Source organism: Plecotus auritus (assembly GCF_963455305.1).
Source record: "Plecotus auritus genome assembly, chromosome: 10".
Classification (NCBI taxonomy): domain Eukaryota; kingdom Metazoa; phylum Chordata; class Mammalia; order Chiroptera; family Vespertilionidae; genus Plecotus; species Plecotus auritus.
The window spans coordinates 44124127-44145391 of record NC_137785.1 but is presented as its reverse complement, the minus strand read 5'-3'; the positions used below and the strand labels follow the sequence as shown (position 1 = coordinate 44145391).

At 47.3% G+C, this 21265-nt stretch overlaps 1 protein-coding gene across 1 annotated transcript in view; it reads left to right on the top strand.

Moving 5' to 3' along the window:
• PKD1L3 (polycystin 1 like 3, transient receptor potential channel interacting) overlaps positions 1-21265 on the top strand; it is a gene marked incomplete at its 5' end in the record, with an annotated part of 68172 nt that overhangs the window by 18984 nt on the left and 27923 nt on the right. The window contains 12 exons of the mRNA XM_080645283.1: positions 898-1026; positions 1470-1701; positions 5424-5617; positions 8726-8956; positions 9865-9966; positions 10211-10389; positions 12658-12804; positions 17610-17806; positions 18141-18340; positions 19026-19218; positions 20027-20219; positions 20319-20553. Coding sequence (XP_080501409.1) covers positions 898-1026; positions 1470-1701; positions 5424-5617; positions 8726-8956; positions 9865-9966; positions 10211-10389; positions 12658-12804; positions 17610-17806; positions 18141-18340; positions 19026-19218; positions 20027-20219; positions 20319-20553 — 2232 coding nt within the window. The remainder of the gene's footprint in view (positions 1-897; positions 1027-1469; positions 1702-5423; positions 5618-8725; positions 8957-9864; positions 9967-10210; positions 10390-12657; positions 12805-17609; positions 17807-18140; positions 18341-19025; positions 19219-20026; positions 20220-20318; positions 20554-21265) is intronic.

Genomic DNA, 21265 nt, shown 5'->3' with positions numbered 1-21265 from the left:
TTTCTGTTTTACACTGGCAGGATTGAAAGCCTCTGAAAATGATCCAGGATAGAGTGGGGAGCATTAAACAACCTTCTGGATTTAACTAAGTTCCTGTGTTATGATGTGAATTGATTCAACTCTTCACTATTTAATACAAAGCTGGGAATATCTGAATAATCACTGATTCAATATACCAACCTAGTCATATCAGTATATTGTATTTTTTTTCAGCAATTACCTAACAAACAGAAGTAGGATTGCTGCCTTATCCTGAAGAACAGAATACTTACTTCCTGGTAAAATGAATCCTCTAGGTATAAAGATGTAAAAATAATAATAATTCTGAGGGTCACAGTAAATGACTCATCTTTAACTAATTAATTCTTTCTCATATGATCCTATATAATAAAAGGCTAATATGCAAATTGACCGAATGGCAGAATGACCGGTCGCTATGACACGCATTGACCACCAGGGGGCAGACACTCAACTCAGGAGCTGTCCCCTGGTGGTCAGTGTGCTCTCACAGGGGGAGCGCCACTCGGCCAGAAGCTGGGCTCACGGTTGGCGAGCCCAGCAGTGGTGGCGGGAGCCTCTCCTGCCTCCGCAGCAGTGCTAAGAATGTTCAACTGCCGGCTTGGGAAGTGGGCCTAAGCCATCTGTCAGACATCCCCCAAGAACTCCCAAACTGCAAGAGGGCACAAGCCAGGCTGAGCCCCACCCCACCCCCGAATGCATGCATTTCGTGCACCGGGCCTCTAGTCTTATAATGAGAGGTATTTCATTGAGATATTAGCAAGGAGGAAAATCCCAACATTTACTTTAATTTATGGTATCTGATTACCTTATTATGTACCGGGGTGTTATTTATAAATATTTTGGTAATGGCTGAAACTGGAGTTTTCTTGTTTCTAGATAACAGGACTAGCTTTCAATCCCTTCAAGGATTTTGATGACAAGAACATTGTTGGAAGCGTTGGAAGTGTGGTACTAAGTTCTAATCATAAATTGCTCCAAGTCCATGACTTAATGGAGGATATTGAGGTATGACTTGATTATTAGGAAATAAAATAGAAGGGACTAGGAATTCCTGGAGAAAAGCATAGAAGGCAGCAACACCGTGAAGGAAGTCATTGGAGATTCATGGGAGTGACATTGTTTCGTTAACACCTTTACTTAGTGGCTTGTACAAACTTCTCCTTAGGAGAAGTCATTTTAGATCTTAGCCTATTACCCTTCCTTAACCCCTGACACTGTGTTACCCACTAAAATTCAAAGGGGAAGACTTAGAAGTTTCATCCCATTATCCCTATAAAGGAGACTGACAGGCGTCAGTCAATGGGCCATCTTAAATTTGAAGAGTGATGTGCAGGAGGCAACCAATCAATGTGTCTTTCTCACATCGATGTTTCTTTCTCTCTGTCTCTCCCCCTCTCTCCATGCTCTCTAAATATCAGTGGAAAAATATCATTGGTCTCTCATTCTAGATCATGCTCTGGAGAAATGCAAGCATGGAAACCCACCCCACCAGCGTCAACATGAGTACGGACTATTTTACCATCACAGTGAACGTCACTTCCCTGGAGAAATCCCTGATTGTGTGCATAGAGCCGGAAAGTCCCGTTTCAATGACACTCTACCTGGGGTTCGAGTATCAGCCTAACCACACTTACTTCCACCTGAACATGACCCTGCCAAAGACTCAGGTGCAGCAGAAAGGTAAGGCCCCTCTCAGGTATCAGCAGTTGACCACAGCACTTTGAAATGCATGTTTTCCTTTTCTTTTTAAATTAACTTTTTTTTTAGATAATTATATATTCACATGCAATTGTAAGAAATAAAAACAGATCTTACATACTGGTCACCCAGTTTCTCCTAATGCTAATATCTTGCTTAACTGTAGTGCAATGAGGAAATGGCATTGATCCAATGCACTGATCTTATTCAGATTCCACTACTTTACAAGCACTCCTGTGTTTCTGTTTAGTCCTGCGTACTTTTATCACATGTGTAGATAACATGTGACCATGAAATGCATTTATTTTATTTTATTTTTTTAATTCTCAACCAATGATATTTTTCCATTGATATTTAGATAGCATGGAAGAGAGGGGGAGAGAGAGAAAGAAACATCGATGTGAGAAAGATACATCGATTGGTTGCCTCCTGCACATGCCCCGACCAGGTCCGGGGATAGAGCTTGCCAACCAATCAAGATACGTGTCTTTGACAGAATCGAACCCGCAATCCTTCATTCCATGGGCTGATGCTCTATCCACTGAGCCAAACCGGCCAGGGCATGAAATACATTTTTTAAAAGATCGATTGTGGGATAGATAGAAGGATATTTATGTGATAAAGCAAATTTAGTAAATGTTAATTATAGAATCTGGTTATGATTTTATGGATGTTCCTGTAAAATTCTCTCATCTTTCTATGTGGTTGAAAATGTTCATAATAAAACTAGTGGCCTGCTGCACGGATTCATGAACATTGAAAGGAAATTAGGTCACTAGAGAACCACCGCTGCCAAGTCACCACAGCTCAGCAATAAACCAGATTTGGGGCTGACAGTGCCCCAGCAACAACACAACCCACAGCCAAAGGTGGAATCGCGCAGCCACAGCGAGGAATCAGGCTCCCTCCTCTCTGGTTCCGGTGTGCATCACCTGAGAACCACCGCTGCCAAGTCACTACAGCTCGGCAGCTCCTGCATTGAGCGTCTGCCCCCTGGTGGTCAGTGCGCATCATAGGTACCAGCTAGGCAGACGGTTGGACGGTCACTTAGCCTTTTATATATATAGATGTTGAGACTTCTGCAGAAGTAAAGTTCCAGCACAATGGATCATAATATATCTCAAATGTTATATGTATAGATTAATACATATATATATATATATATATATATATATATATATATATATGTATATATATATATATGTACACACATACACACACACACATACACACACACACTAGAGGCCCGGTTCACGAAATTCGTGCACGGGGGTGTGTGTCCCTCAGCCCAGCCTGCACCCTCTCCAATCTGGGACCCCTCGAGGGATGTCCGACTGCCCACCGGGATCGGGCCTAAACGAGCAGTCGGACATCCCTCTCACAATCCAGGACTGCTGGCTCCCAACTGCTCGCCTGCCTGCCTTCCTGATTGCCCCTAACCGCTTCTGCCTGCCAGCCTGATCACCCCTAACCACTCCCCTGCCAGCCTGATTGATGCCTAACTGCTCCCCTGCCAGCCTGTTTTCCCCTAACTGCCCTCCCCTGCAGGCCTGGTCACCCCTAACTGCCCTCCACTGCAGGCTTGATCGCCCCCAACTGCCCTCCCTTGCAGGCCTGGTCCCTCCCAACTGCCCTCCCCTGCTGGCCTGATCGCCCACAGCTACCCTCCCTTGCAGGCCTGGTCCCTCCCAACTGCCCTCCCCTGCTAGCCATCTTGTGGTTGCCATCTTGTGTCCACATGGGGGCAGGATATTTGACCACATGGGGCAGCCATCTTGTGTGTTGGAGTGATGGTCAATCTGCATATTACTCTTTTATTAGATAGGATAGAGGCCTGGTGCACGGGTGGGGGCCAGCTGGTTTGCCCTGAAGGGTGTCCTGGATCAGGGTGGTGGTTCCCTTGGGGTGTGGGGCGGCCTGGGTGAGGGGCCTGTGGTGGTTTGCAGGCCAGCCACGCCCCCTGGCGACCCAAGCGGAGGCCCTGGGATCTGGGGTTTATTTATCTTCTACAATTGAAACTTTGTAGCCTGGAACAGAGCCAAGCCTTCTGCTTGCTCTGTGGCAGCAGCCATTTCTATTGGGATTTATGTATCTTCTATAATTGAAACTTTGTAGCCTTAAGCGGAGGCCTGGGCCGGCCAGGGTGTGTGGAAAGCTTGGCTTCCTCCATCACCAGGGGCAACCCTAGCCTCCTGCTCTTTCCAGCTCTGTGGCTGCCGCCATTTCTGTTTGGATTTATGTATCTTCTATCATTGAAACTTTGTAGCCTTGAGTGGAGGCCTAGGCCCACAAGGGCAGGCGGAAAGCTTGGCTTCCTCCATTGCCGGGGAAACCCAAGCCTCCCTCCTGCTCTCTGTGGCTGTAGCCATCTTGGTTGGGTTTATTTGCATATTTGCTCCTAATTGGCTGATGGGCGTGGCTTGTTGGTGTAGCAGGGTGATGGTTAATTTGCATATTACTCTTTTATTAGATAGGATATGTAATATATCACTTATATTTCAACTTTATTTCTAATCTTAGATTTAGATAATCCCTGGAGATATGTCAGTAAGTCTTGGTGTAAGATCAGAATGACTATGTTGTAGTTTAGAAGAGTTAAGAGTTTCTCAGACATATATAAATAAATAGTTAAGAATTTCTGAGATATGTAAATAGTGCCTGGAATATACTTGACCAAAGAACTTTAAATGTAGTACTGAAAAGTCTTAATAAAGAGCTACCCTTTGCCTTAAAAGATGTTGGGGACCCGAAACCGGTTTGGCTCAGTGGATAGAGCGTCGGCCTGCGGACTGAAGGGTCCCGGGTTCGATTCCGGTCAAGGGCATGTACCTTGGTTGCGGACGCATCCCCAGTGGGAGATGTGCAGGAGGCAGCTGATCGATGTTTCTAGCTATCTATCCCTCTCCCTTCCTCTCTGTAAAATATCAATAAAATATGTTTAAAAAAAAAAAAAGATGTTGGGGAAAATAATCAGAACGGATAAAGCATGTTGTAGCCTCCCTCATGACAATTGACCCGTATTGAACGAGCTTTTTCTTGCTCTCGCTTAGGCCTTGCTAATTAGACACAATCACTTTGTAAGTGACCATTCCCTTTAGACAAAGCCCCTGAGCAGCATCTGTCCATGCTGGATGCCAGCTACGAAGCCCTGTCTGTTTACCAAGTCAGAACATGCACTCCCTGCTTCTGGCTGATCTCGGCAGTAATCTCGTGTCATTTGGAGCTGGGAGAAATCTTGGAGATTCTTTCGTTTAGACTCCTTGTTTGATAAGAAAAGTAGAGATTTGGTGACTTAACAACCACCTGTGACAGAGCCAGGCCTGAAATCAGGCCTCTGGCGTGCGGTCCAGGCTCCTTCCTGGACCCACTCTGCTCCTGCCTTCACTTCGTCCTTGCGTGTCTTATGTCACCTGGGTCTTCTATCTACTAATTTCAGTGTGTGATGATTTCATTTTTCTAAAACTCTTAATACAGTCTAATTCCTTAGGCCTACATTTTCATTCATCAAAAGAAGATGGTTTTTTACCGCAACAGGAGTAATCCAGGGCCCCGGATTGTATTACTGGTCATTTTTTAAAGAAATCATTTGTGACTCTAAACTTATTACTTTGTAAAGTAAAATAACAACGGACCCTTCAGGAGAAAGGGTTAACAGTATTTGTCTCCCACGTGCAATGCAATTAAGCACTCTTCGTTGTTCTCAGATGAGGAGTATACATGGGTGCTGACTCCAGGGAGTTTGCAGTATGGGATCGGCATCTACTACATAACAGCTGTGTTGAATAAAAGCAAGGAGGATGCTCATCGGACTCCCACCCTGTTCTCCATCGTCACTGCCCTCACTCAGTGCTATTTTTGGGACAGCCACAACAGTACGTGGAAGAGCAATGGATGTCAGGTAAGAAGCTGTGCCGCTTCCCTGCCTCTGTTCTCCCTTAGCTGGCATTAAACACAGTGCATCTGTCACCTCAGTTCCCTTCAAAATCATAGAAGGAGCCCTGGCCGGGTGGCTCAGTGGGTTGGAGCACCACCCCTTAACCCCAAAGGGTTGCAGGTTTGATTCCTGGTCAGGGCACATGCCCAGGTGGTGGGTTCAGTCCTTGGTCAGGGTGTGTATGGAGGCAACCAATCAATGTTTCTCTCTCATATCGATGTTTCTCTCCCTCTTCCTTCCACCCTCTCTTCCCTCCCTTGCTTCTTCTCTTCTTCCCTCCCTCCCTTTCCCTCTGTCCCTTCCTCTCTCTCTAAAAGTCCATGAAAAAATCCATTCGCAGGTGAGGATTAAAAAAAAATAGAAGGGAAATAAATCATCTGGGAAGAAGGATGGTTGTGTGTAGTGGGCTGGGCAAGCGTCTCTTTGGAGCAGGCTGTGCTTTATATTTGTGACTTCTTTCTCAAGCATTAGTCCACGTGAATGTGACAGTTCCAGGTAAAATAAGAAAAGCAATATATGGAAGCTGTTCAAGCCTGCAAGTATTGAATATGCTGTGGGTAAACGGAAATGAACTTCTGCTAAATAAAAGAGGATTTTTGTACTTAAAAAGAAGCTAGCCCATTCTTATCCCCCCGGCCAGGGACGGATTGTCACCTCCCTGGGGTCTGCCCACTTCACAGTGACCCTGCCTTTTCACACCAGTGGTCTGGTGAGGTCCTGTCTGATGCAGGGCCTGGTCCACTTGCACAGAGTGCTGCAAGGTTCTGGAAATCATGAGGCTGCTCTGAGCCCTCTGAGAAGGTGTCGTCCGGATGGGACTAGAGGGAAAGGGGTTCCCTGGGTGGCACCCACATCGTTCATGGCCTCAGGCAGTGGTTTCTGGATGATCTGGTGCTGCTTCCCAAGCACATCCTCAAACTGGAGGCTTGTTTGTGAAGATTCTGTTGCCATAAACCTGGGCGGGCCTGCGATCCTGCCTCTCTAACGGCTCCCAGGGGAGGCAGTGCTGCTGGTCAGGGAAGCCACACTCCAGCAGCAGGCTCTCTCTCCTGGCAGAGCAGTGACCCCGATGCAACAGGCATCAGGATGTCTCGCCTCCTGAAGCCTCCCTAGTGTTTGGCTCTGTGGAGGGAACAGAGCTGCAGAGAACAGATGAGAGTTCCCCCAAGGGCAGAATATAGGTGGGGCGATCAGAACTTAACCTTGTGCCATGCAGAGAAATCGGTCATAATGACACTATTGTGGACTTTTCATCTGCAAAACCAAACACAGAATGGGTACCTTCCATTTACTCGCCTAGTAACTTTTCTTTTAATCCTCACTCAAAGATATATTTTTTGTTGATTTGAGAGAGAGAGAGAGAGGAGGGGAGAGAGAGAGAAACATTGATGTGAGAGAGAAACATGGATCAATTGCCTACCATTTGCTCTCCAACGAGATCGAACCTGCAACCTAGATATGTGCCCTGACTGGGAATCAAACCCACAACCTTGTGGTCTACAGGGACAATGCTCCAAGCAACTGAGCCACTTGGCCAGGGTCCTAGTGACATTTTAACAAAAAATTTTTTATGAGGAAATGTTACAACATATGGAAAGTTATAAGGAATCTTATCTAATAAAGAGGGAATATGCTAATTGACCATCACTCCATCACAAAGATGGCTGTACCCACAGCTGAGGTCAAGTTCCCATGAGGAGCCTTAATGAGCAATCAGCAGGGACCTGAGGATACGCCCTCCCCTGACCCCGTGGGGCTTGACAGGGGACCTCAGGCCGTGTCCTCCACTCAGCAGGGCTTGACAGGGGATCTCAGACCTCGCCCCCCACCCATCAGGGCTTGACAGGGGACCTCAGGCCGCGCTCCCCACCTGGCAGGGTTTGACGGGGGACCTCAAGGCATGCCCCCTGCCCCGGTCTGGGCTGGGGGACCTCAGGCCACGTCCCCCGTCCTGGCACCGGGCCAAGGGACCTGAGGCTACGTCCCCTGCCCGGTGGGGCTTGACAAGGGTGGCACTGGCTGGGTCTGGATCTAGCCCAATGCGGGGGGGAGGGGGAGTGGCCGGGTCTGGGTCTCACGCGATTTTGAGGCGCATGTGGGTGGGCGGGGTCTTGACTCTGGTTCCCATGGTGCGCCCCAGACTCTGACAGGAGGAAGGTTTTCATATACATTTTACTAATTTTCTTTCATCTCTGACACTTCTATTATAGAGAAAGAGCAAATAGCAATATTAAATTATTTCCTCTAATTAATCCCCTGTTAATGTGCATGAATTTCGTGCACCAGGCCAGTAGTAATATAATAAAAGCCATTACACACCACTCAGCTTTATTACAAAATTAGGACTTTATTTAGATTTGTAGAAATAATAAAACACTCAGGAATAATCTAAGTGCTCTGTATATCCTTCACCAATTCCATTTCCTTCCTCCCCACAAAAGATAACCACCATCCTGAATTTGGTGTATTCATCCTTCCACCAAGTATTTATTGAGCATCTGCTATTGAGCATCCTCGCCAGGCCAAGGCCAGGAGCCAGAGATGCAGGGATGGACAGGACAGTGTCCTCATGAGCTTACGTCCCAATGAGGACACTGACAGAAGCGAATACATGAGTGTTGTTCTGGTCTTTGTGCAGATCCTTCTGTAACTTGGTTTTCCACTCAGCATTTACCCATGATTATGTTCATCTTAACTGTTGTGTAGTATTCCGTCAGGTTGCCTCTGCTCGTGTCTTTACCTGTGTGTACGTTCTGCCATAGGTAGACACACAGGTGTTCCCGGTATTTTATAGTTCTAAGCAGTGCTGGCAGAAGCACTCTTTTCCATGTCTCCTTGTGCACGTGTGGGAAGTTCCCTGGGCTACACAAACAGCCCTGGAACTGCAGGAGTCAGAGGGTTTGTGCTTCTCCAGCTTTACCAGATGTTGCCAGCGCGCTGTGCACACTGGTGATGCCCGTTTACACCGCCAGCAGCAGTGAGCGACCCAGACGTCTGTTCCTGCTCTTAATTGCCTGCGTTGATGTTCACGTCTGGCCCTTCATTAGCATCAGTGTCTCGATTCTGTTCCAGGTCGGGCCACAGAGCACAGTTGTGAGGACCCAGTGCCTCTGTAACCACCTGACCTACTTTGGCAGCGACTTCTTCATAGTGCCCCGGACAGTGAATGTTGAAGACACGATCAAGCTGTTCCTGCGTGTGACCAACAACCCTGTTGGGGTGTCCTTGCTGGCCAGCCTTTTGGGGTTCTACATGCTCCTGTTTGTGTGGGCTTGGAGAAAAGATCAGGCAGATATGCAGAAGGTGAGGAGACTTTGATTCCAAAAGTTTTGCCACAGCGGCTTGAGTACGTTGAACAAGGTGGGGAAAACATACCTTCATCCAAAGAGGCAGATCCCGAGGTTCCAGGTAGCGGAGAAACTCGGGGGCGAGTCTTCTTAACGTTCTCTTTATATCTACTCTCTCAAGGCCTAGGAACTTAACCCTTTATATCCTCTTTTTCTTTTAGCCAAGGTTGAATTCTCATGTGATTCATTTAGAAATAGGCCAAAAGAAAACATGTAGAGAATTTAACCAAATGCATGTTTATTTCACTTTATACATTGCACATGAAAGTTATATGTAAGTCAAATTATAATTTAATGTAATTGCAATATATAAAAAACCTGTAAGAAATGTTTTTGAAACAAACAAAAAATGCTTTGATGGCTGCCTGTTCTGTTTCTTTCTTGCTCTTGTGTTTTCTTACACTTGGAAATTGTAGAATGCACAACATGCTCATTTCTTGGTTGCCGTGGGTGTAGGATTGCCAGTTTTAGTAAATAAAAATACAGGACGCCCAGTTAAATTTGAATTTCAAATAAATAGTGAATGCATTTTTGGTGTAAGTATGCCCACAAATTATTCAGTGTTTGTCTGAAATTCAAGTTTAATTGGATGTTTGATATGTTATCTACCTGGGTCGGAGGGAAGTGGAAATATTGAGAGGCCCAAACCGTGGTTGATTCTATGACTACTTCATTTTAGAGGCATAAACCCTGGCCTTTCAGCCCTCCCCCCTTATCTCTTAACCTGGGTCTCTTACACCGTCCTTTGCTGTCCAGACCATGGCCAGATCTCAGCCGTGCATCCTCCCGCTCCTTAGCGGGGGAAGCAGCTCCACAGGACTGAGTAAGGGTCAGCCCATCTTCTTGGTTCTGCTTTTCCCGCAGGTGAAGGTCACCGTCCTGGCCGATAATGACCCCAGCTCTCAGTGTCGCTACCTTATTCAGGTCTCCACTGGATATCGAAGAAGGGCCTCTACAACAGCTCAGGTTAGTGAACAAATGTCCCTCATTCACTGCTCTGTCTCCTACCACGTGAGCTACAATACACTCTGATATCCCGGCATCCTGTAGCACTTGCGGGGGTCCCAGAGGGCTACTTCCTAGCCCTCTGTCCTTGTCTAAGATCCCAGAGACTTCATCTCAGTCCGGTGTGTCCGCCTTCATCTTTCTCCTTGGGGATAAACCCAAAGAACCAAATAGCCACGTTAGGACTTCCTGTGTCCTGCCTCAGGTGGTGGTCACCCTGTACGGGTCAGAGGGACGGAGTGAGCCCCATCACCTCTGGGACGCCCAGAAGGCAGTCTTTGAACGAGGGGGACTGGATGTCTTCCTGCTCGGCACCCGGTCCTCCCTGGGGGAACTGCACAGCCTCCGGCTCTGGCATGACAACTCGGGTGCCAGCCCTGCCTGGTAAGCACCTGCCTCACGCTGGCTTGTGGTGGGTTCAGCTTGTCATCACAGTAAATAACAAAGTACCTTGAGCCAAGAAGTCACAAGTTAGATTAACATTTCAAAGCTGTCTGTAAAGAAGAAACCCTAGAAACCAATGTGGACATTAACAATATGACTTTTGTGGATTTAAGAATGATAGATGTTTTATTTTTCTTTTCATTAAATGTTGTCATGGTGTGTACAACAAATAATCACAAGGAAATACTGCCTCAGAGTACCACGAATTAAAGGTATCTCTAATATGAAATAGCCTATATTCAAAGAGTGAATTTAATAAACAACTATGTCCTGAATACTGTACATTGGATCAGAATTAAGAGCTTCAGGAGAGAGAAAAGGTGGAATGAAGAAGTGGTGTGTGCCTAGGGATGTTCAGTGATGAGTCTGTGCGGGGTCCAGATGGTTCTGCATCTCCCTTCAGCAGCACCATGAGAATGAGGGGAGGGGAGTGGAGAAAGTAGAAGATGAAATGAATTACCGGTGAAGATTATTGGTTGTTGGGGTTAGGAAAAAAGAAAGGAATGAAGTCAAAGATCCAAGGCTCGTGTCCTCAGAGGCACCGTTCCTGAACCCCGGCCACTCTGAAAAGAGTGTGCAGCTGCCCAACGTCAGTCTTGCCTTGCTAGGCTAGATACACCAGCCACGAGGCCGGAAGAGCCTGATAATTTGCTTACTGTTTCCATTCTGATGGGGCATCTACAAATCAGTTTGTACACTGGCATCTCAGTGTCATTTACAAAGGCACATAGTAAGCACTTGACAAGATGCTCAACTTCGTTACTCATCAGGAAATGCCAATTAAAACCACGGGGAGAGAGCACTGAACACCCAGCAGCATGACTAAAATTAAAGTCTGACAAAACCAAGTTTGGGAGAGGGTGGGGCACGCTCACACAGCGCTGGTGGGAGTGTAGAAGGTGCAGCCACATTGGAGAACAGGCTGTCAGTTTCTTGTACAGTCAGACATACATTGACCATATGACCCAGACATTCTGCTCCCAGATAAATGGGAAAAAAAAATATGTCCTTCAAGACTTATACACATATATTCATAGCTGTTTTATTGTTAGTAGCCCAAAACTGGAAACAACACAAATGTCCCTCAGGTGAATAAACAAATAATGTTAGTATATTCATTAGACGGAATACTACTCACCGATGAAAAGAACAGTCTGCTAATACATACAACATGGATGAATTCCTAAAAGCATGCTGACTGAAAGAAGCCGGACTGTGTGAATACATACTGTGTGGATCACGTATATGAAATTCTTTTAAAAAGGAAAACGACAGAGACAGAAAGCAGATCAGAGGTCACCTGGGGCCAGGGGTGAGCCTCTGTTCTGTAAGATAGAGGCAAATGGGATGCTTGTCAAGGTGGCCGGCACCCTCACATATGGAACCAGGAAGCTTAGAGGACACACACACAGACACTGGACTGTTTGTAGGTTACAGGATCCGCATTCTGGTGTTCGGGACATGAACTCCCTGAGGAAATGGGATCAGCTCTTGTTTCTTCCTTTAGTTCTTGCCTTGCAATGAAACAGAATCCACTGACGGGGCAAGATTACTTCCTTTTTTAAATTATCTGATTTATTTTTTATTTAAGTATAATTGACATACAACATACTGGTTTTAGGTATACAATATAATGATTCAATATTGGTATATTTTGCAAAATGATCACCATAATAAGTTTAGTAACATCTATCACCATACATAGGTACAGAATTCTTTTTCTTGTGCTGAGAAATTTTAGGATCTACTCTCTTAGAACTTTTTAACATGCAGTACAGTATTATTAACTATAGTCGCCATGTTGTACACTGTGTCCCCATGACTTAATTGTTTTATAACTAGAAGTTTGTACCTTTTGACCCCGTCACCCATTCCCCCCAAATCTCCTACCTCTGGCACCCACCAGTCTGTTCCCCGTATCTATGAGCTTTTCTTTTGTTTTTGTTTTTGCTTTTAGATTCCACATATACGTGAAATCTTATGGTATTTGCCTTTCTCTGTCTGACTTATTTCACTTAGCATAATGCCCTCAGGGTCCATCCATGTTGTTGCAAATGGCAGTTTCGTTCTTTTTTATGTGTGTACACCATATTTTTAAACTCATTTATCTATCAATAGACATTTAGATTGTTTCCATAAGTTTGCTTCTTATTACAACAACTGAATTGTGCCCGCCTCCCTAACATGGTTATCTTCATTTTACTATAGGTATGTAAACCAGGTAACTGTCAGCGACCTAGCAGGTGACAGGAAATGGCATTTCCTATGCAATTGTTGGCTGGCTGAGGACCTTGGAGACTGTGAGCGTGACCGGGTCTTCATACCAGTCTCAAAGAAACAGCTCTTTTCCTTTAGGTATTGTTGGGAAATGATTGTGTTTTACAGGTCTCTGAAGCTCTGTTCATTTTTCTTCATCCTTTACTCTTTCTGTTCTTCAGACTGTATAATTTAAATTGACCTATCTTACGTCTGCTGATTCTTTCATCTGCCCACTCAATTATGTTGTGAGCCTCTCTACTGAATTTTTCATTTCACTCAGTGTACTTTTCAACTGCAGACTTGCTTCTCAGTTCTTTTTTTAAAATATATTTTATTGATTTTTTTACAGAGAGGAAGGGAGAAGGACAGAGAGCCAGAAACATGATGAGAGAGAAACATGGATCAGCTGCTTCCTGCACACTCCCTCCTGGGGATGTGCCTGCAACCAAGGTACATGCCCTTGACCGGAATCGAACCTGGGACCCTTGAGTCCGCAGGCCAACACTTTATCCACTGAGCCAAACCGGTCAGGGCTACTCAGTTCATTTTAAAAAGTAATTTATTGCCCTGACCAATTTGGCTCAATGGATAGAGTGTCGGCCTGCAGACTCAATGGTCCCAGGTTCGATTCCAGTCAAGGGCATGTACCTTGGTTGCAGGCACATCCCCAGTAGGGGGTGCACAGGAGGCAGCTGATCAATGATTCTCTCTCATCGATGCTTCTAACTCTCTATCCCTCTCCTTTCCTCTCTGTAAAAAAAATAATAAAATATATTTTAAATAAAAAAAATAATAAACAGTAATTTATCTTTATTGATATTTTTATTTGGCAAGATATCATTTTCACTTACTTTCCTTTAGTTCTTTAGACATAGTTTTCTTTAGTTCTTTGAACACACTTAAAATGACTTGAAGTCTTTGTCTAGTAAATCCAACATCGTGGCTTCTTCAAGGGCAATCTGAGGAGGAAGGTGTCTCTAGCTTTACAATCTGGAATTGTAAGTAAATTTGCCCCAAATAGAGTCACTGTCTCTATTTTTCCAGGGCTGTCTGCTTATACCAAGATTCCTTAAAAGATAGTCCAGGAGCAAATATTTTATGAATGCCTACATGTGAAGTATTCATGGAGAATTGCCTCCAACACTGCCTTTGTTGTTGTGTCAGTCTGGCTGCTATTCTTTTTAAGTAGACTGCCATTTCTCTCTTTAATATTTTACCTTTATTCTTGATGTTCCAAATTTTATCATAATTCTTTTTACTGTGGATTCATTTTTTTTAATCCTGTTTGGTACTCAGAAGGTACTTTTAAAAATGTTTTTATTGTGGTAAAGTACACTTAACATAGAATGTACTTTTAATATGCAAAATCACATCTTCAGTTCTAAAATATTCTCAGATGTCACTTCTGAAAATATTGCTCATCTGACATTCTCTTACTCTATGTTGGAACCTCAAACTATCCTCCATCGTGTTTGTTTGTTTAATATATATATACTAGAGGCCTGGTGCATGAAATCCACGCATGGGTAGGTTCCCTAGGCCTGGCCGGTGATCAGGGCCGATTGGGGCCTTCCAGCTGCTGACCGGGGCCTCCCTTCCCTGACTGCTGGCTGCCAGCCGGGGCCTCCCTTCATTCCGTGCTGATGTGGTGGTCAGCGCACGTCATAGTGAGCGATCAAACTCCCGGTCGCCCGGTTGAACTCCCGAGGGGACACTTTGCATATTAGCCTTTTATACAGAGAGATATTTTATTTCAGAGAGGAAGGGAGAGGGAAAGGGAGAGATAGAAACATCATTGATGAGAGAAAATCATTGATTGGCTGCCTCCTGCACCCTACTTGGGATTGAGTGACAACCTGGGCATGTGCCCTGACTGGGAATCAAACCGTTGCCTCCTGGTTCATAGGTCATCACTCAACCACTGAGCCACACTGGCTGTTTGTTTGTTTTTTAATCCTCACCCAAGGTAATATTTTTATTGATATGAGAGAGAGAGAAACATTGATTGGTTGCCTCCTGACTGAGGATAGAATTTGCAACCTTTTGGTCTGTGGGATGATGCTCCAAACAAATGAGCCACCCAGACAGGGCTCTCCTCCGTGTTTTGAAACTACTCTTGGGTATTTCTTTTCTTTTGTTCTCTAGGATATTCTGGATCGATCCTTTAATTCTACATTTCAATTCACTAATTTTCTCTTCAACAATATTTATATATCCTAAATTTTTTTATTTTAATGACCATATTTTTCCATTTCAAGGCTTCTAATTTATTTTGCTTCTGGTTTTTTTTTTTTTTTCATAATTTTGTATTCTCCTTAAGTGAATATTATTTCTTTACTTGTATTTTTGTACAACCTGAAATAGTTATTTTAAAGACTGTCAGACTATCCCATAAAATTAATTTCTTCTGGGCTGAATTATTGATTGTGTTGGCTGCCTTTCTCAGCATTAGATTTTATTTTTTAAAATATATTTTTATTGATTTCAGAAAGAAAGAAGCGGGAGAGAGAGAGAGAGAGAGAGAGAGAGAGAGAGAAACATCAATGATGAGAGAAAATCATTGATCGGCTGCCTCCTGCATGCCCCCTACTGGGAATGGAGCCCGCAACCCAGGCATGTGCCCTGACTGGGAACTGAACCATGATCTCCTGATTCATGGGGTCAACACTTAAACACTGAACCACACCAGCCGAGCAACGTTAGATTTTTTATGTGGTGAGGAATTTTGAGCTGTATATTCATTTCCAGTGTTTTATTATTAAATCTCAATCTCTATTTCCACACTTACCTCTGCCTTGTAGCTTTTCTGACGTTTCAATCCAATCCTCACATCTCTAGAACTAGGCCTTATTACAGCATTTTGGAGCTCCTATTCCTCCGTGAAATCAGTGCAGCGAGGGCTGTTGCGGATCTCGCCATGAACCGCTGGGTCCCTCGGCTCAGTTGCTGATCTTGGGGCTGCCCTCTTTCGCCCACCGCTCTGCTGTCCAAGTGCAGCTCTGTGGCAGCCTTGTTCTGTAGTTTCCTTTCACAAGCTCAGCTCAGCCCTGGCTTCAAGCAGTGGAGATGGCTCGACTCTCCCTTCCCCAGTCTATGAAACACGTAGTTCCGTTTCCCTGCAGGTGTCAGCCTCCCCGTGTCCTGCCTTCTCCCAGACCTGGCGCCCGTCAGCCCGTGGCTTCTTCCCCTGCTTTCTCACTCCGTTCCTCCCTCAGAGATGTGTGTTTCGTTTTGAAGCCCAACTAATATTTTGGTTCTTTCTTTTTATATCTTCTTTACAGTTCCTCCACCTTTGGAGTAGAGAATGTGCTCAGAATACGACTTTAGCAAACTATCTTGAGTGCAAACCTAATGCAAACTTTTTAAAAGTAAAAATATTTATCAAAACGCTTTAGAGAAATAAGCAAATATATTTTGAAGCTAAAACAACAGTTTTTAATTTTAAAATCTCAGACCACATAAATTAACCTTACCCTCAAAACCTTTTTATCCTAAAACTAGTGACCCAATACACAAAATTCATGCACATTAAAAGGGGATTAATTAGAGGAAATAATTTAATATTGCTATTTGCTCTTTCTCTATAATAGAAGTGTCAGAGATGAAAGAAAATTAGTAAAATGTATATGAAAACCTTCCTCCTGTCAGAGTCTGGGGCGCACCATGGGAACCAGAGTCAAGTCCCCGCCCACCCACATGCACCTCAAAATTGCGTGAGACCCAGACCCAGCCACCCCCCCCGCATTGGGCTAGATCCAGACCCGGCCAGCCCCACCCTTGTCAAGCCCTGCCGGGCAGGGGGCGTAGCCTTAGGTCCCCTGGCCTGGCGCCAGGATGGGGGGCATGGCCTGAGGTCCCCCAGCCCAGACCGGGGCAGGGGCCATGCCTTGAGGTCCCCCATCAAGTCCCGCCAGGTGGGGGACACAGCCTGAGATCCCCTGTCAAGCCCCGCTGGGTGGGGGTCATGGCCTGAGGTCCCCCATCAAGCCCCGCCAGGTGGGGGGGTGCAGTCACAGGTCCCCCAGCCCAGCACCGGGAGGGGAGCGCAGCCTCAGGTTCCCCATCAAGCCCCACCGGCAGGGGGGCGCAGCCTCAGGTCCCCCATCAAGCCCCACTGGGCGGGGGTGCAGCCTGAGTTCCCCCGACCCAGCACTGGGGGTGCACCTTGAGGTCCCTTGTCAAGCCCTGCTGGGTGGGGGGCATGGCCTGAGGTCCCCTGTCAAGCCCTGCCAGGCAGGGGGGCACACCCTAAGGTTCCCTGTCAAACCCTGCCGGGTGGGGGGGCACAGCGTGAGGTCCCCTGGGCTGGCGCTGGGGCAGGGGGAACAGCCAGAGGTCCCCTAGCCCAGCACCAGGACAGGAAGCGCACTTTGAGGTCCCCCGTCAAGCCCTGCCGGGTGGGGGGCGCAGCCTGAAGTCCCCTGCCAAGCCCCACCTTGTGGGGGGCATGGCCTGAGGTCCCCCGGCCTGGCGCTGGGGCAGGGGGAGCAGCCTGAGGTCCCCTAGCCCAGCACCAGGACAGGAAGCACACCTTGAGGTCCCCTGTCAAGCCCTGCCAGGTGGGGGACATGGCTTGAGTTCTCCTGTCAGGCCCCACGGGGGTGGGGGAGGGCGTAGCCTCAGGTCCCTGCTGATTGCTCATTAAGGCTCCTTATGGGAACTTGGCCTCAGCTGTTGGTGCAGCCATCTTTGTGACAGTGATGGTCAATTAGCATATTCCCTCTTTATTAGATAGGGTAACAAAAGAATCATGTTATCGGTCATGTGACAGCGCCCTCACAGAGGTGTGAGTAGTGGCGGAGTTGTTGCTATGCAGCTTGTTGCCAGGCTAGCCACCCCTTCACCCAGGGCACTTTCAGAACGAAACCTCATGCCTCTCCTGTTGTGGTTTGTGTTCTCAGACACCTGTTCTCCTCCATGATCGTGGAAAAGTTCACCCAGGACTCTCTGTGGCTCTCGATTGCCACTCGCCATCCCTGGGACCAGTTTACGAGAGCCCAGCGGCTCACGAGCTGCACGACCCTCCTGCTCTGCAACATGGTCACCAGCCTCATGTTCTGGAGGATGAGCGGCCCCCCCGCCCACAGAGACGAGCAAGGTCTGGCCGAGTCCCGTGGGTGTTGCTCCTGGCATGTAACCTTTTCCTCTGCTTCGCTCTCCTGCTCTCCTTACTCTTACAGCCTCCTGTCGTGCCTTCGTTTCTTCCCTTTGCTGCCTAACGTTAGAATTCTAGAATACGCTAGCAGGTCTCACTGTTCCCAGTCATTAGCAAGGGAAGCAGCCTTAGGAACCCGTCAGGATCCTCACTGCCAGATCTTCTCCTAGATAATCACAGCGAAACTGCTAAGTAAAGACTAACACCTGGGAGAGGGGTGACAGTCAGGTGGTTTCAGCTGCTGAGGAGCAAGGTTGATGTAAAGCTTTTCTTCCAGTGGGCCCGTGTGCCGTGACCTGGTCCGAACTGCTTGTCAGCATCCAAACTGCCGTCATCCTTTTCCCAGTCAACCTCGTCATCGGGCGGCTCTTCCCACTGATTCAGTCCCAGGAGCCTCTGCCCCTTGCTGCTCCCCGGCAGGCCCCCTGCCTCTCAGATGCGTCTGCTGAGCCTCTCTCAGCCTCAGAGGCAGTAGAGGTAAGCCTGTGTGAAATTCTACAGGTAAACGCCTGCTTCCTTTCCCCATGTGCTAGAAAAGACCAGTGAAAAGGCTGTCGGGTCTTATTAACCCTATCAGCTTTCCCCTAATTCCTGCCCCCTGGGTTGTGATCCACTGTGCCGCTCATTTTCCTCCTGGTTCTGAGGCTCCATGGGAGTGCAGAATGTACCGCTCTGGGCTTGTCTGAGCTTCTGATGTTTGGTCAGACTGTCCCTTCTTTCATTCTGTATTCTCTCGTGAAACTAGTTTTTTTTATTTTTAAAAAGAGTTTTTTAAAAATATGTTTTCATTTATTTTAGAGAGGAAGGGAGAGGGAGAGATAGAAACATCAATGATGAGAGAGAATCATTGGTCGGCTGCCTCCTGCACGCCCCAAACTGGGGATCAAGCCTGCAACCTGGGCATGTGCTCTGACTGGGAATCAAACCGTGACCTCCTGGTTCACAGGTCACCGCTCCACCACTGAGCTAAACCAACTGGGCATGAAACTAGTTTTGAAGCTCCTGGGAGGCGACTTCTTTTTTAAAAAGCAGAGACAAAATGAGACATTGAGGGTCTTCACACTAAGGAGATGCTCCTCTGAGTGGAGACCAGCTGTCGTCGCTACCACTCCTGGGCTGATGCAGCACAGCCTGACTCTTCTCATCTTGGTTCTACATTCAGGAGCTGAAGGAAACTGTGGGGTTTCTGCTCAGGAGAGACCCGGGCCTCCTCTCAGAGCGAGAACCATCCTCGTGGGGTTCCTACCGAGTGAGCCAGCTGGTGGCGCTGTTATCCAGCCTCATTCGTTCTCACCTGGAGGGTGCAGGCTGCCATCAGCAGGCAGCACCCTGCGGGGCAAGTGGTAAGGCCGCAGGTTTAGTACCAATCTCTCCTCTCCTCCCGCCCCCTTCACCTCTTTCTTACCTGTCAGCCTCACAACAGGCACCACACAGCCTTCTGCTTGTTTTAATTTCCTGAGGCTTTTAATAGCGAGCTGATACTTGGATCCCTCTGGTGGCTTTTGAGACAATATATCCGGTGATTAAAGTAAAGAATTAAGGAAAAACCCACGAAAGTGTTTCCTGTGTGAGACCCCATATGCCATCTGCTTTGTTAGAGACTGGTAAAACTTGTCCTTCTGCTGCTGTGGGGTGGTGAGATTAGAAAATCTATGGGTTCTCGAATATAGTCTGGGCCTCCTGGGCACCTACCTAACTACATGTGCTGCAGTTCTGGTGGAAAAGCTCAATCAGGTTATTTTTATTTGTATTGATTTCAGAGAGGAAGGGAGAGGGATAGAAAATCAATGATGAGAGAATCATTGATGGGCTGCCTCCTGCATGCCCCCCACTGGAGATCAAACTCACAACCCAGGCATGTGCCTTGACCGGGAATCGAACCGTGACCCCCTGGTTCCTAGGTCAACACTCAACCACTGACCCATGCCGACCCGGCTCAGTCAGGTTTTGAAGTCTCTAGATGGAAGTGTGGAATTACACAAGTTGTTAGAAGGTTACCGTTGTGCTCAGAGAAGACACTGTATTGTGGGTGTTGGGTGCGGTCTCCACTCACTGGGAAATGTAACCTCGTCATCAGTTAATGAATTGCTCATCTGCACCAGTTAGTGCTGTTACCGAACCCCTCCCCTTACTAACCAGTGTCAACCTGGAATCTATTTTCAGTGGCTGCTGAAAACCACCATCACCTCCGCTGCTACCTGCTCAGGGTTCTGCGGAGGCTGCGGTCGCCCTTGAGCACCTCGGGTCCCACCCGGGTCGACCAGCCTGGCGACCTCCTAGGTGCAGCCAGCCACCTGCAGAAGCTCCAGGAGCTCTTGGAAACACACATTCTTCTCACAGAGCAAGGCCCCGCCGGGTAATCACCGCACCTGGCTCTCCTTACCCGTTCCCCGGTGAGCCCCGCCTCCCCTCAGCTGTTGGCTGGGAGATGATTACTTCTCCTTCTCTTCTTAAGGGAGGCAACCAGTTTCCCCATCTTGAGCCCAGAAGGAGGGCGGAAGTCCACCGCGGATGGTCCCTCCAGATGGTTGGCTCCCATCTGCTGGCTCCTGCTGGGCGCCACTAGCCTGGCCGCGGCCTTTTTCACCGCACTGTACAGCCTGGAACTGAGCAGGGACCAGGCCACCAGCTGGCTCATCTCTACGATCTTATCGGTGCTTCAGAACGTCTTCATCATCCAGCCAGTGAAGGTACGTGGTGACGGGCCACCCGCATGGAGGAGCCACTGCCGTTGCCGGGCGCTTGGGAAACTGAGGTCCGCAGATGCCACAAGTAGAAGCAGAAAGAACCTCAAAGCCTAGACCTCGGGCCAGCCCCTGGCCCACGTTGTCCACCCTGGGGAGCCAGGCAGAGCAGAATGGCCTCGCCTGCAGGCCGGCCGGCCCGGGGAGAGGGAGGGCATCACCTGCACAGATTCTTCCCAGTAATTGAGGTGGGGCAGGGGCGCAGGGTTTTGACCCCGTCCTTATCTCCTGAGGACTGAGCACCTCCCTCCCTGCCCTCCGTGGGATTTAAGGCGTGGGGAATACTTCAGGTCGTACTCAGTTCTAAGATCCCATGACTTCTTGAGCAAAACTGGGATTTAATCCTTGGAATTTTTTAAAGCGTGGCTTCTCCGGTCTAGCTCTTCACGGTTCTTCCAAAGACAGTGACTGAACGACCGGCACACGTCATCACAAACCACTGAGTAGCTTAACTTCCCTAGCCAAGCAGGTGACGGACTACAGGCAGAAATACAAACAGTAGCTTTATCCGGACACTTCCAGGTCCCCGTGATTGTGCAGAAATAATATGAAATTATTCAATTCTCAGTTCTCCATAAATACGTTCAAATTCAATTGAAAATTTATGAATACTCACCTTCACGTTTACATAATGATGTCACCGTGTTGGATCCTGTAC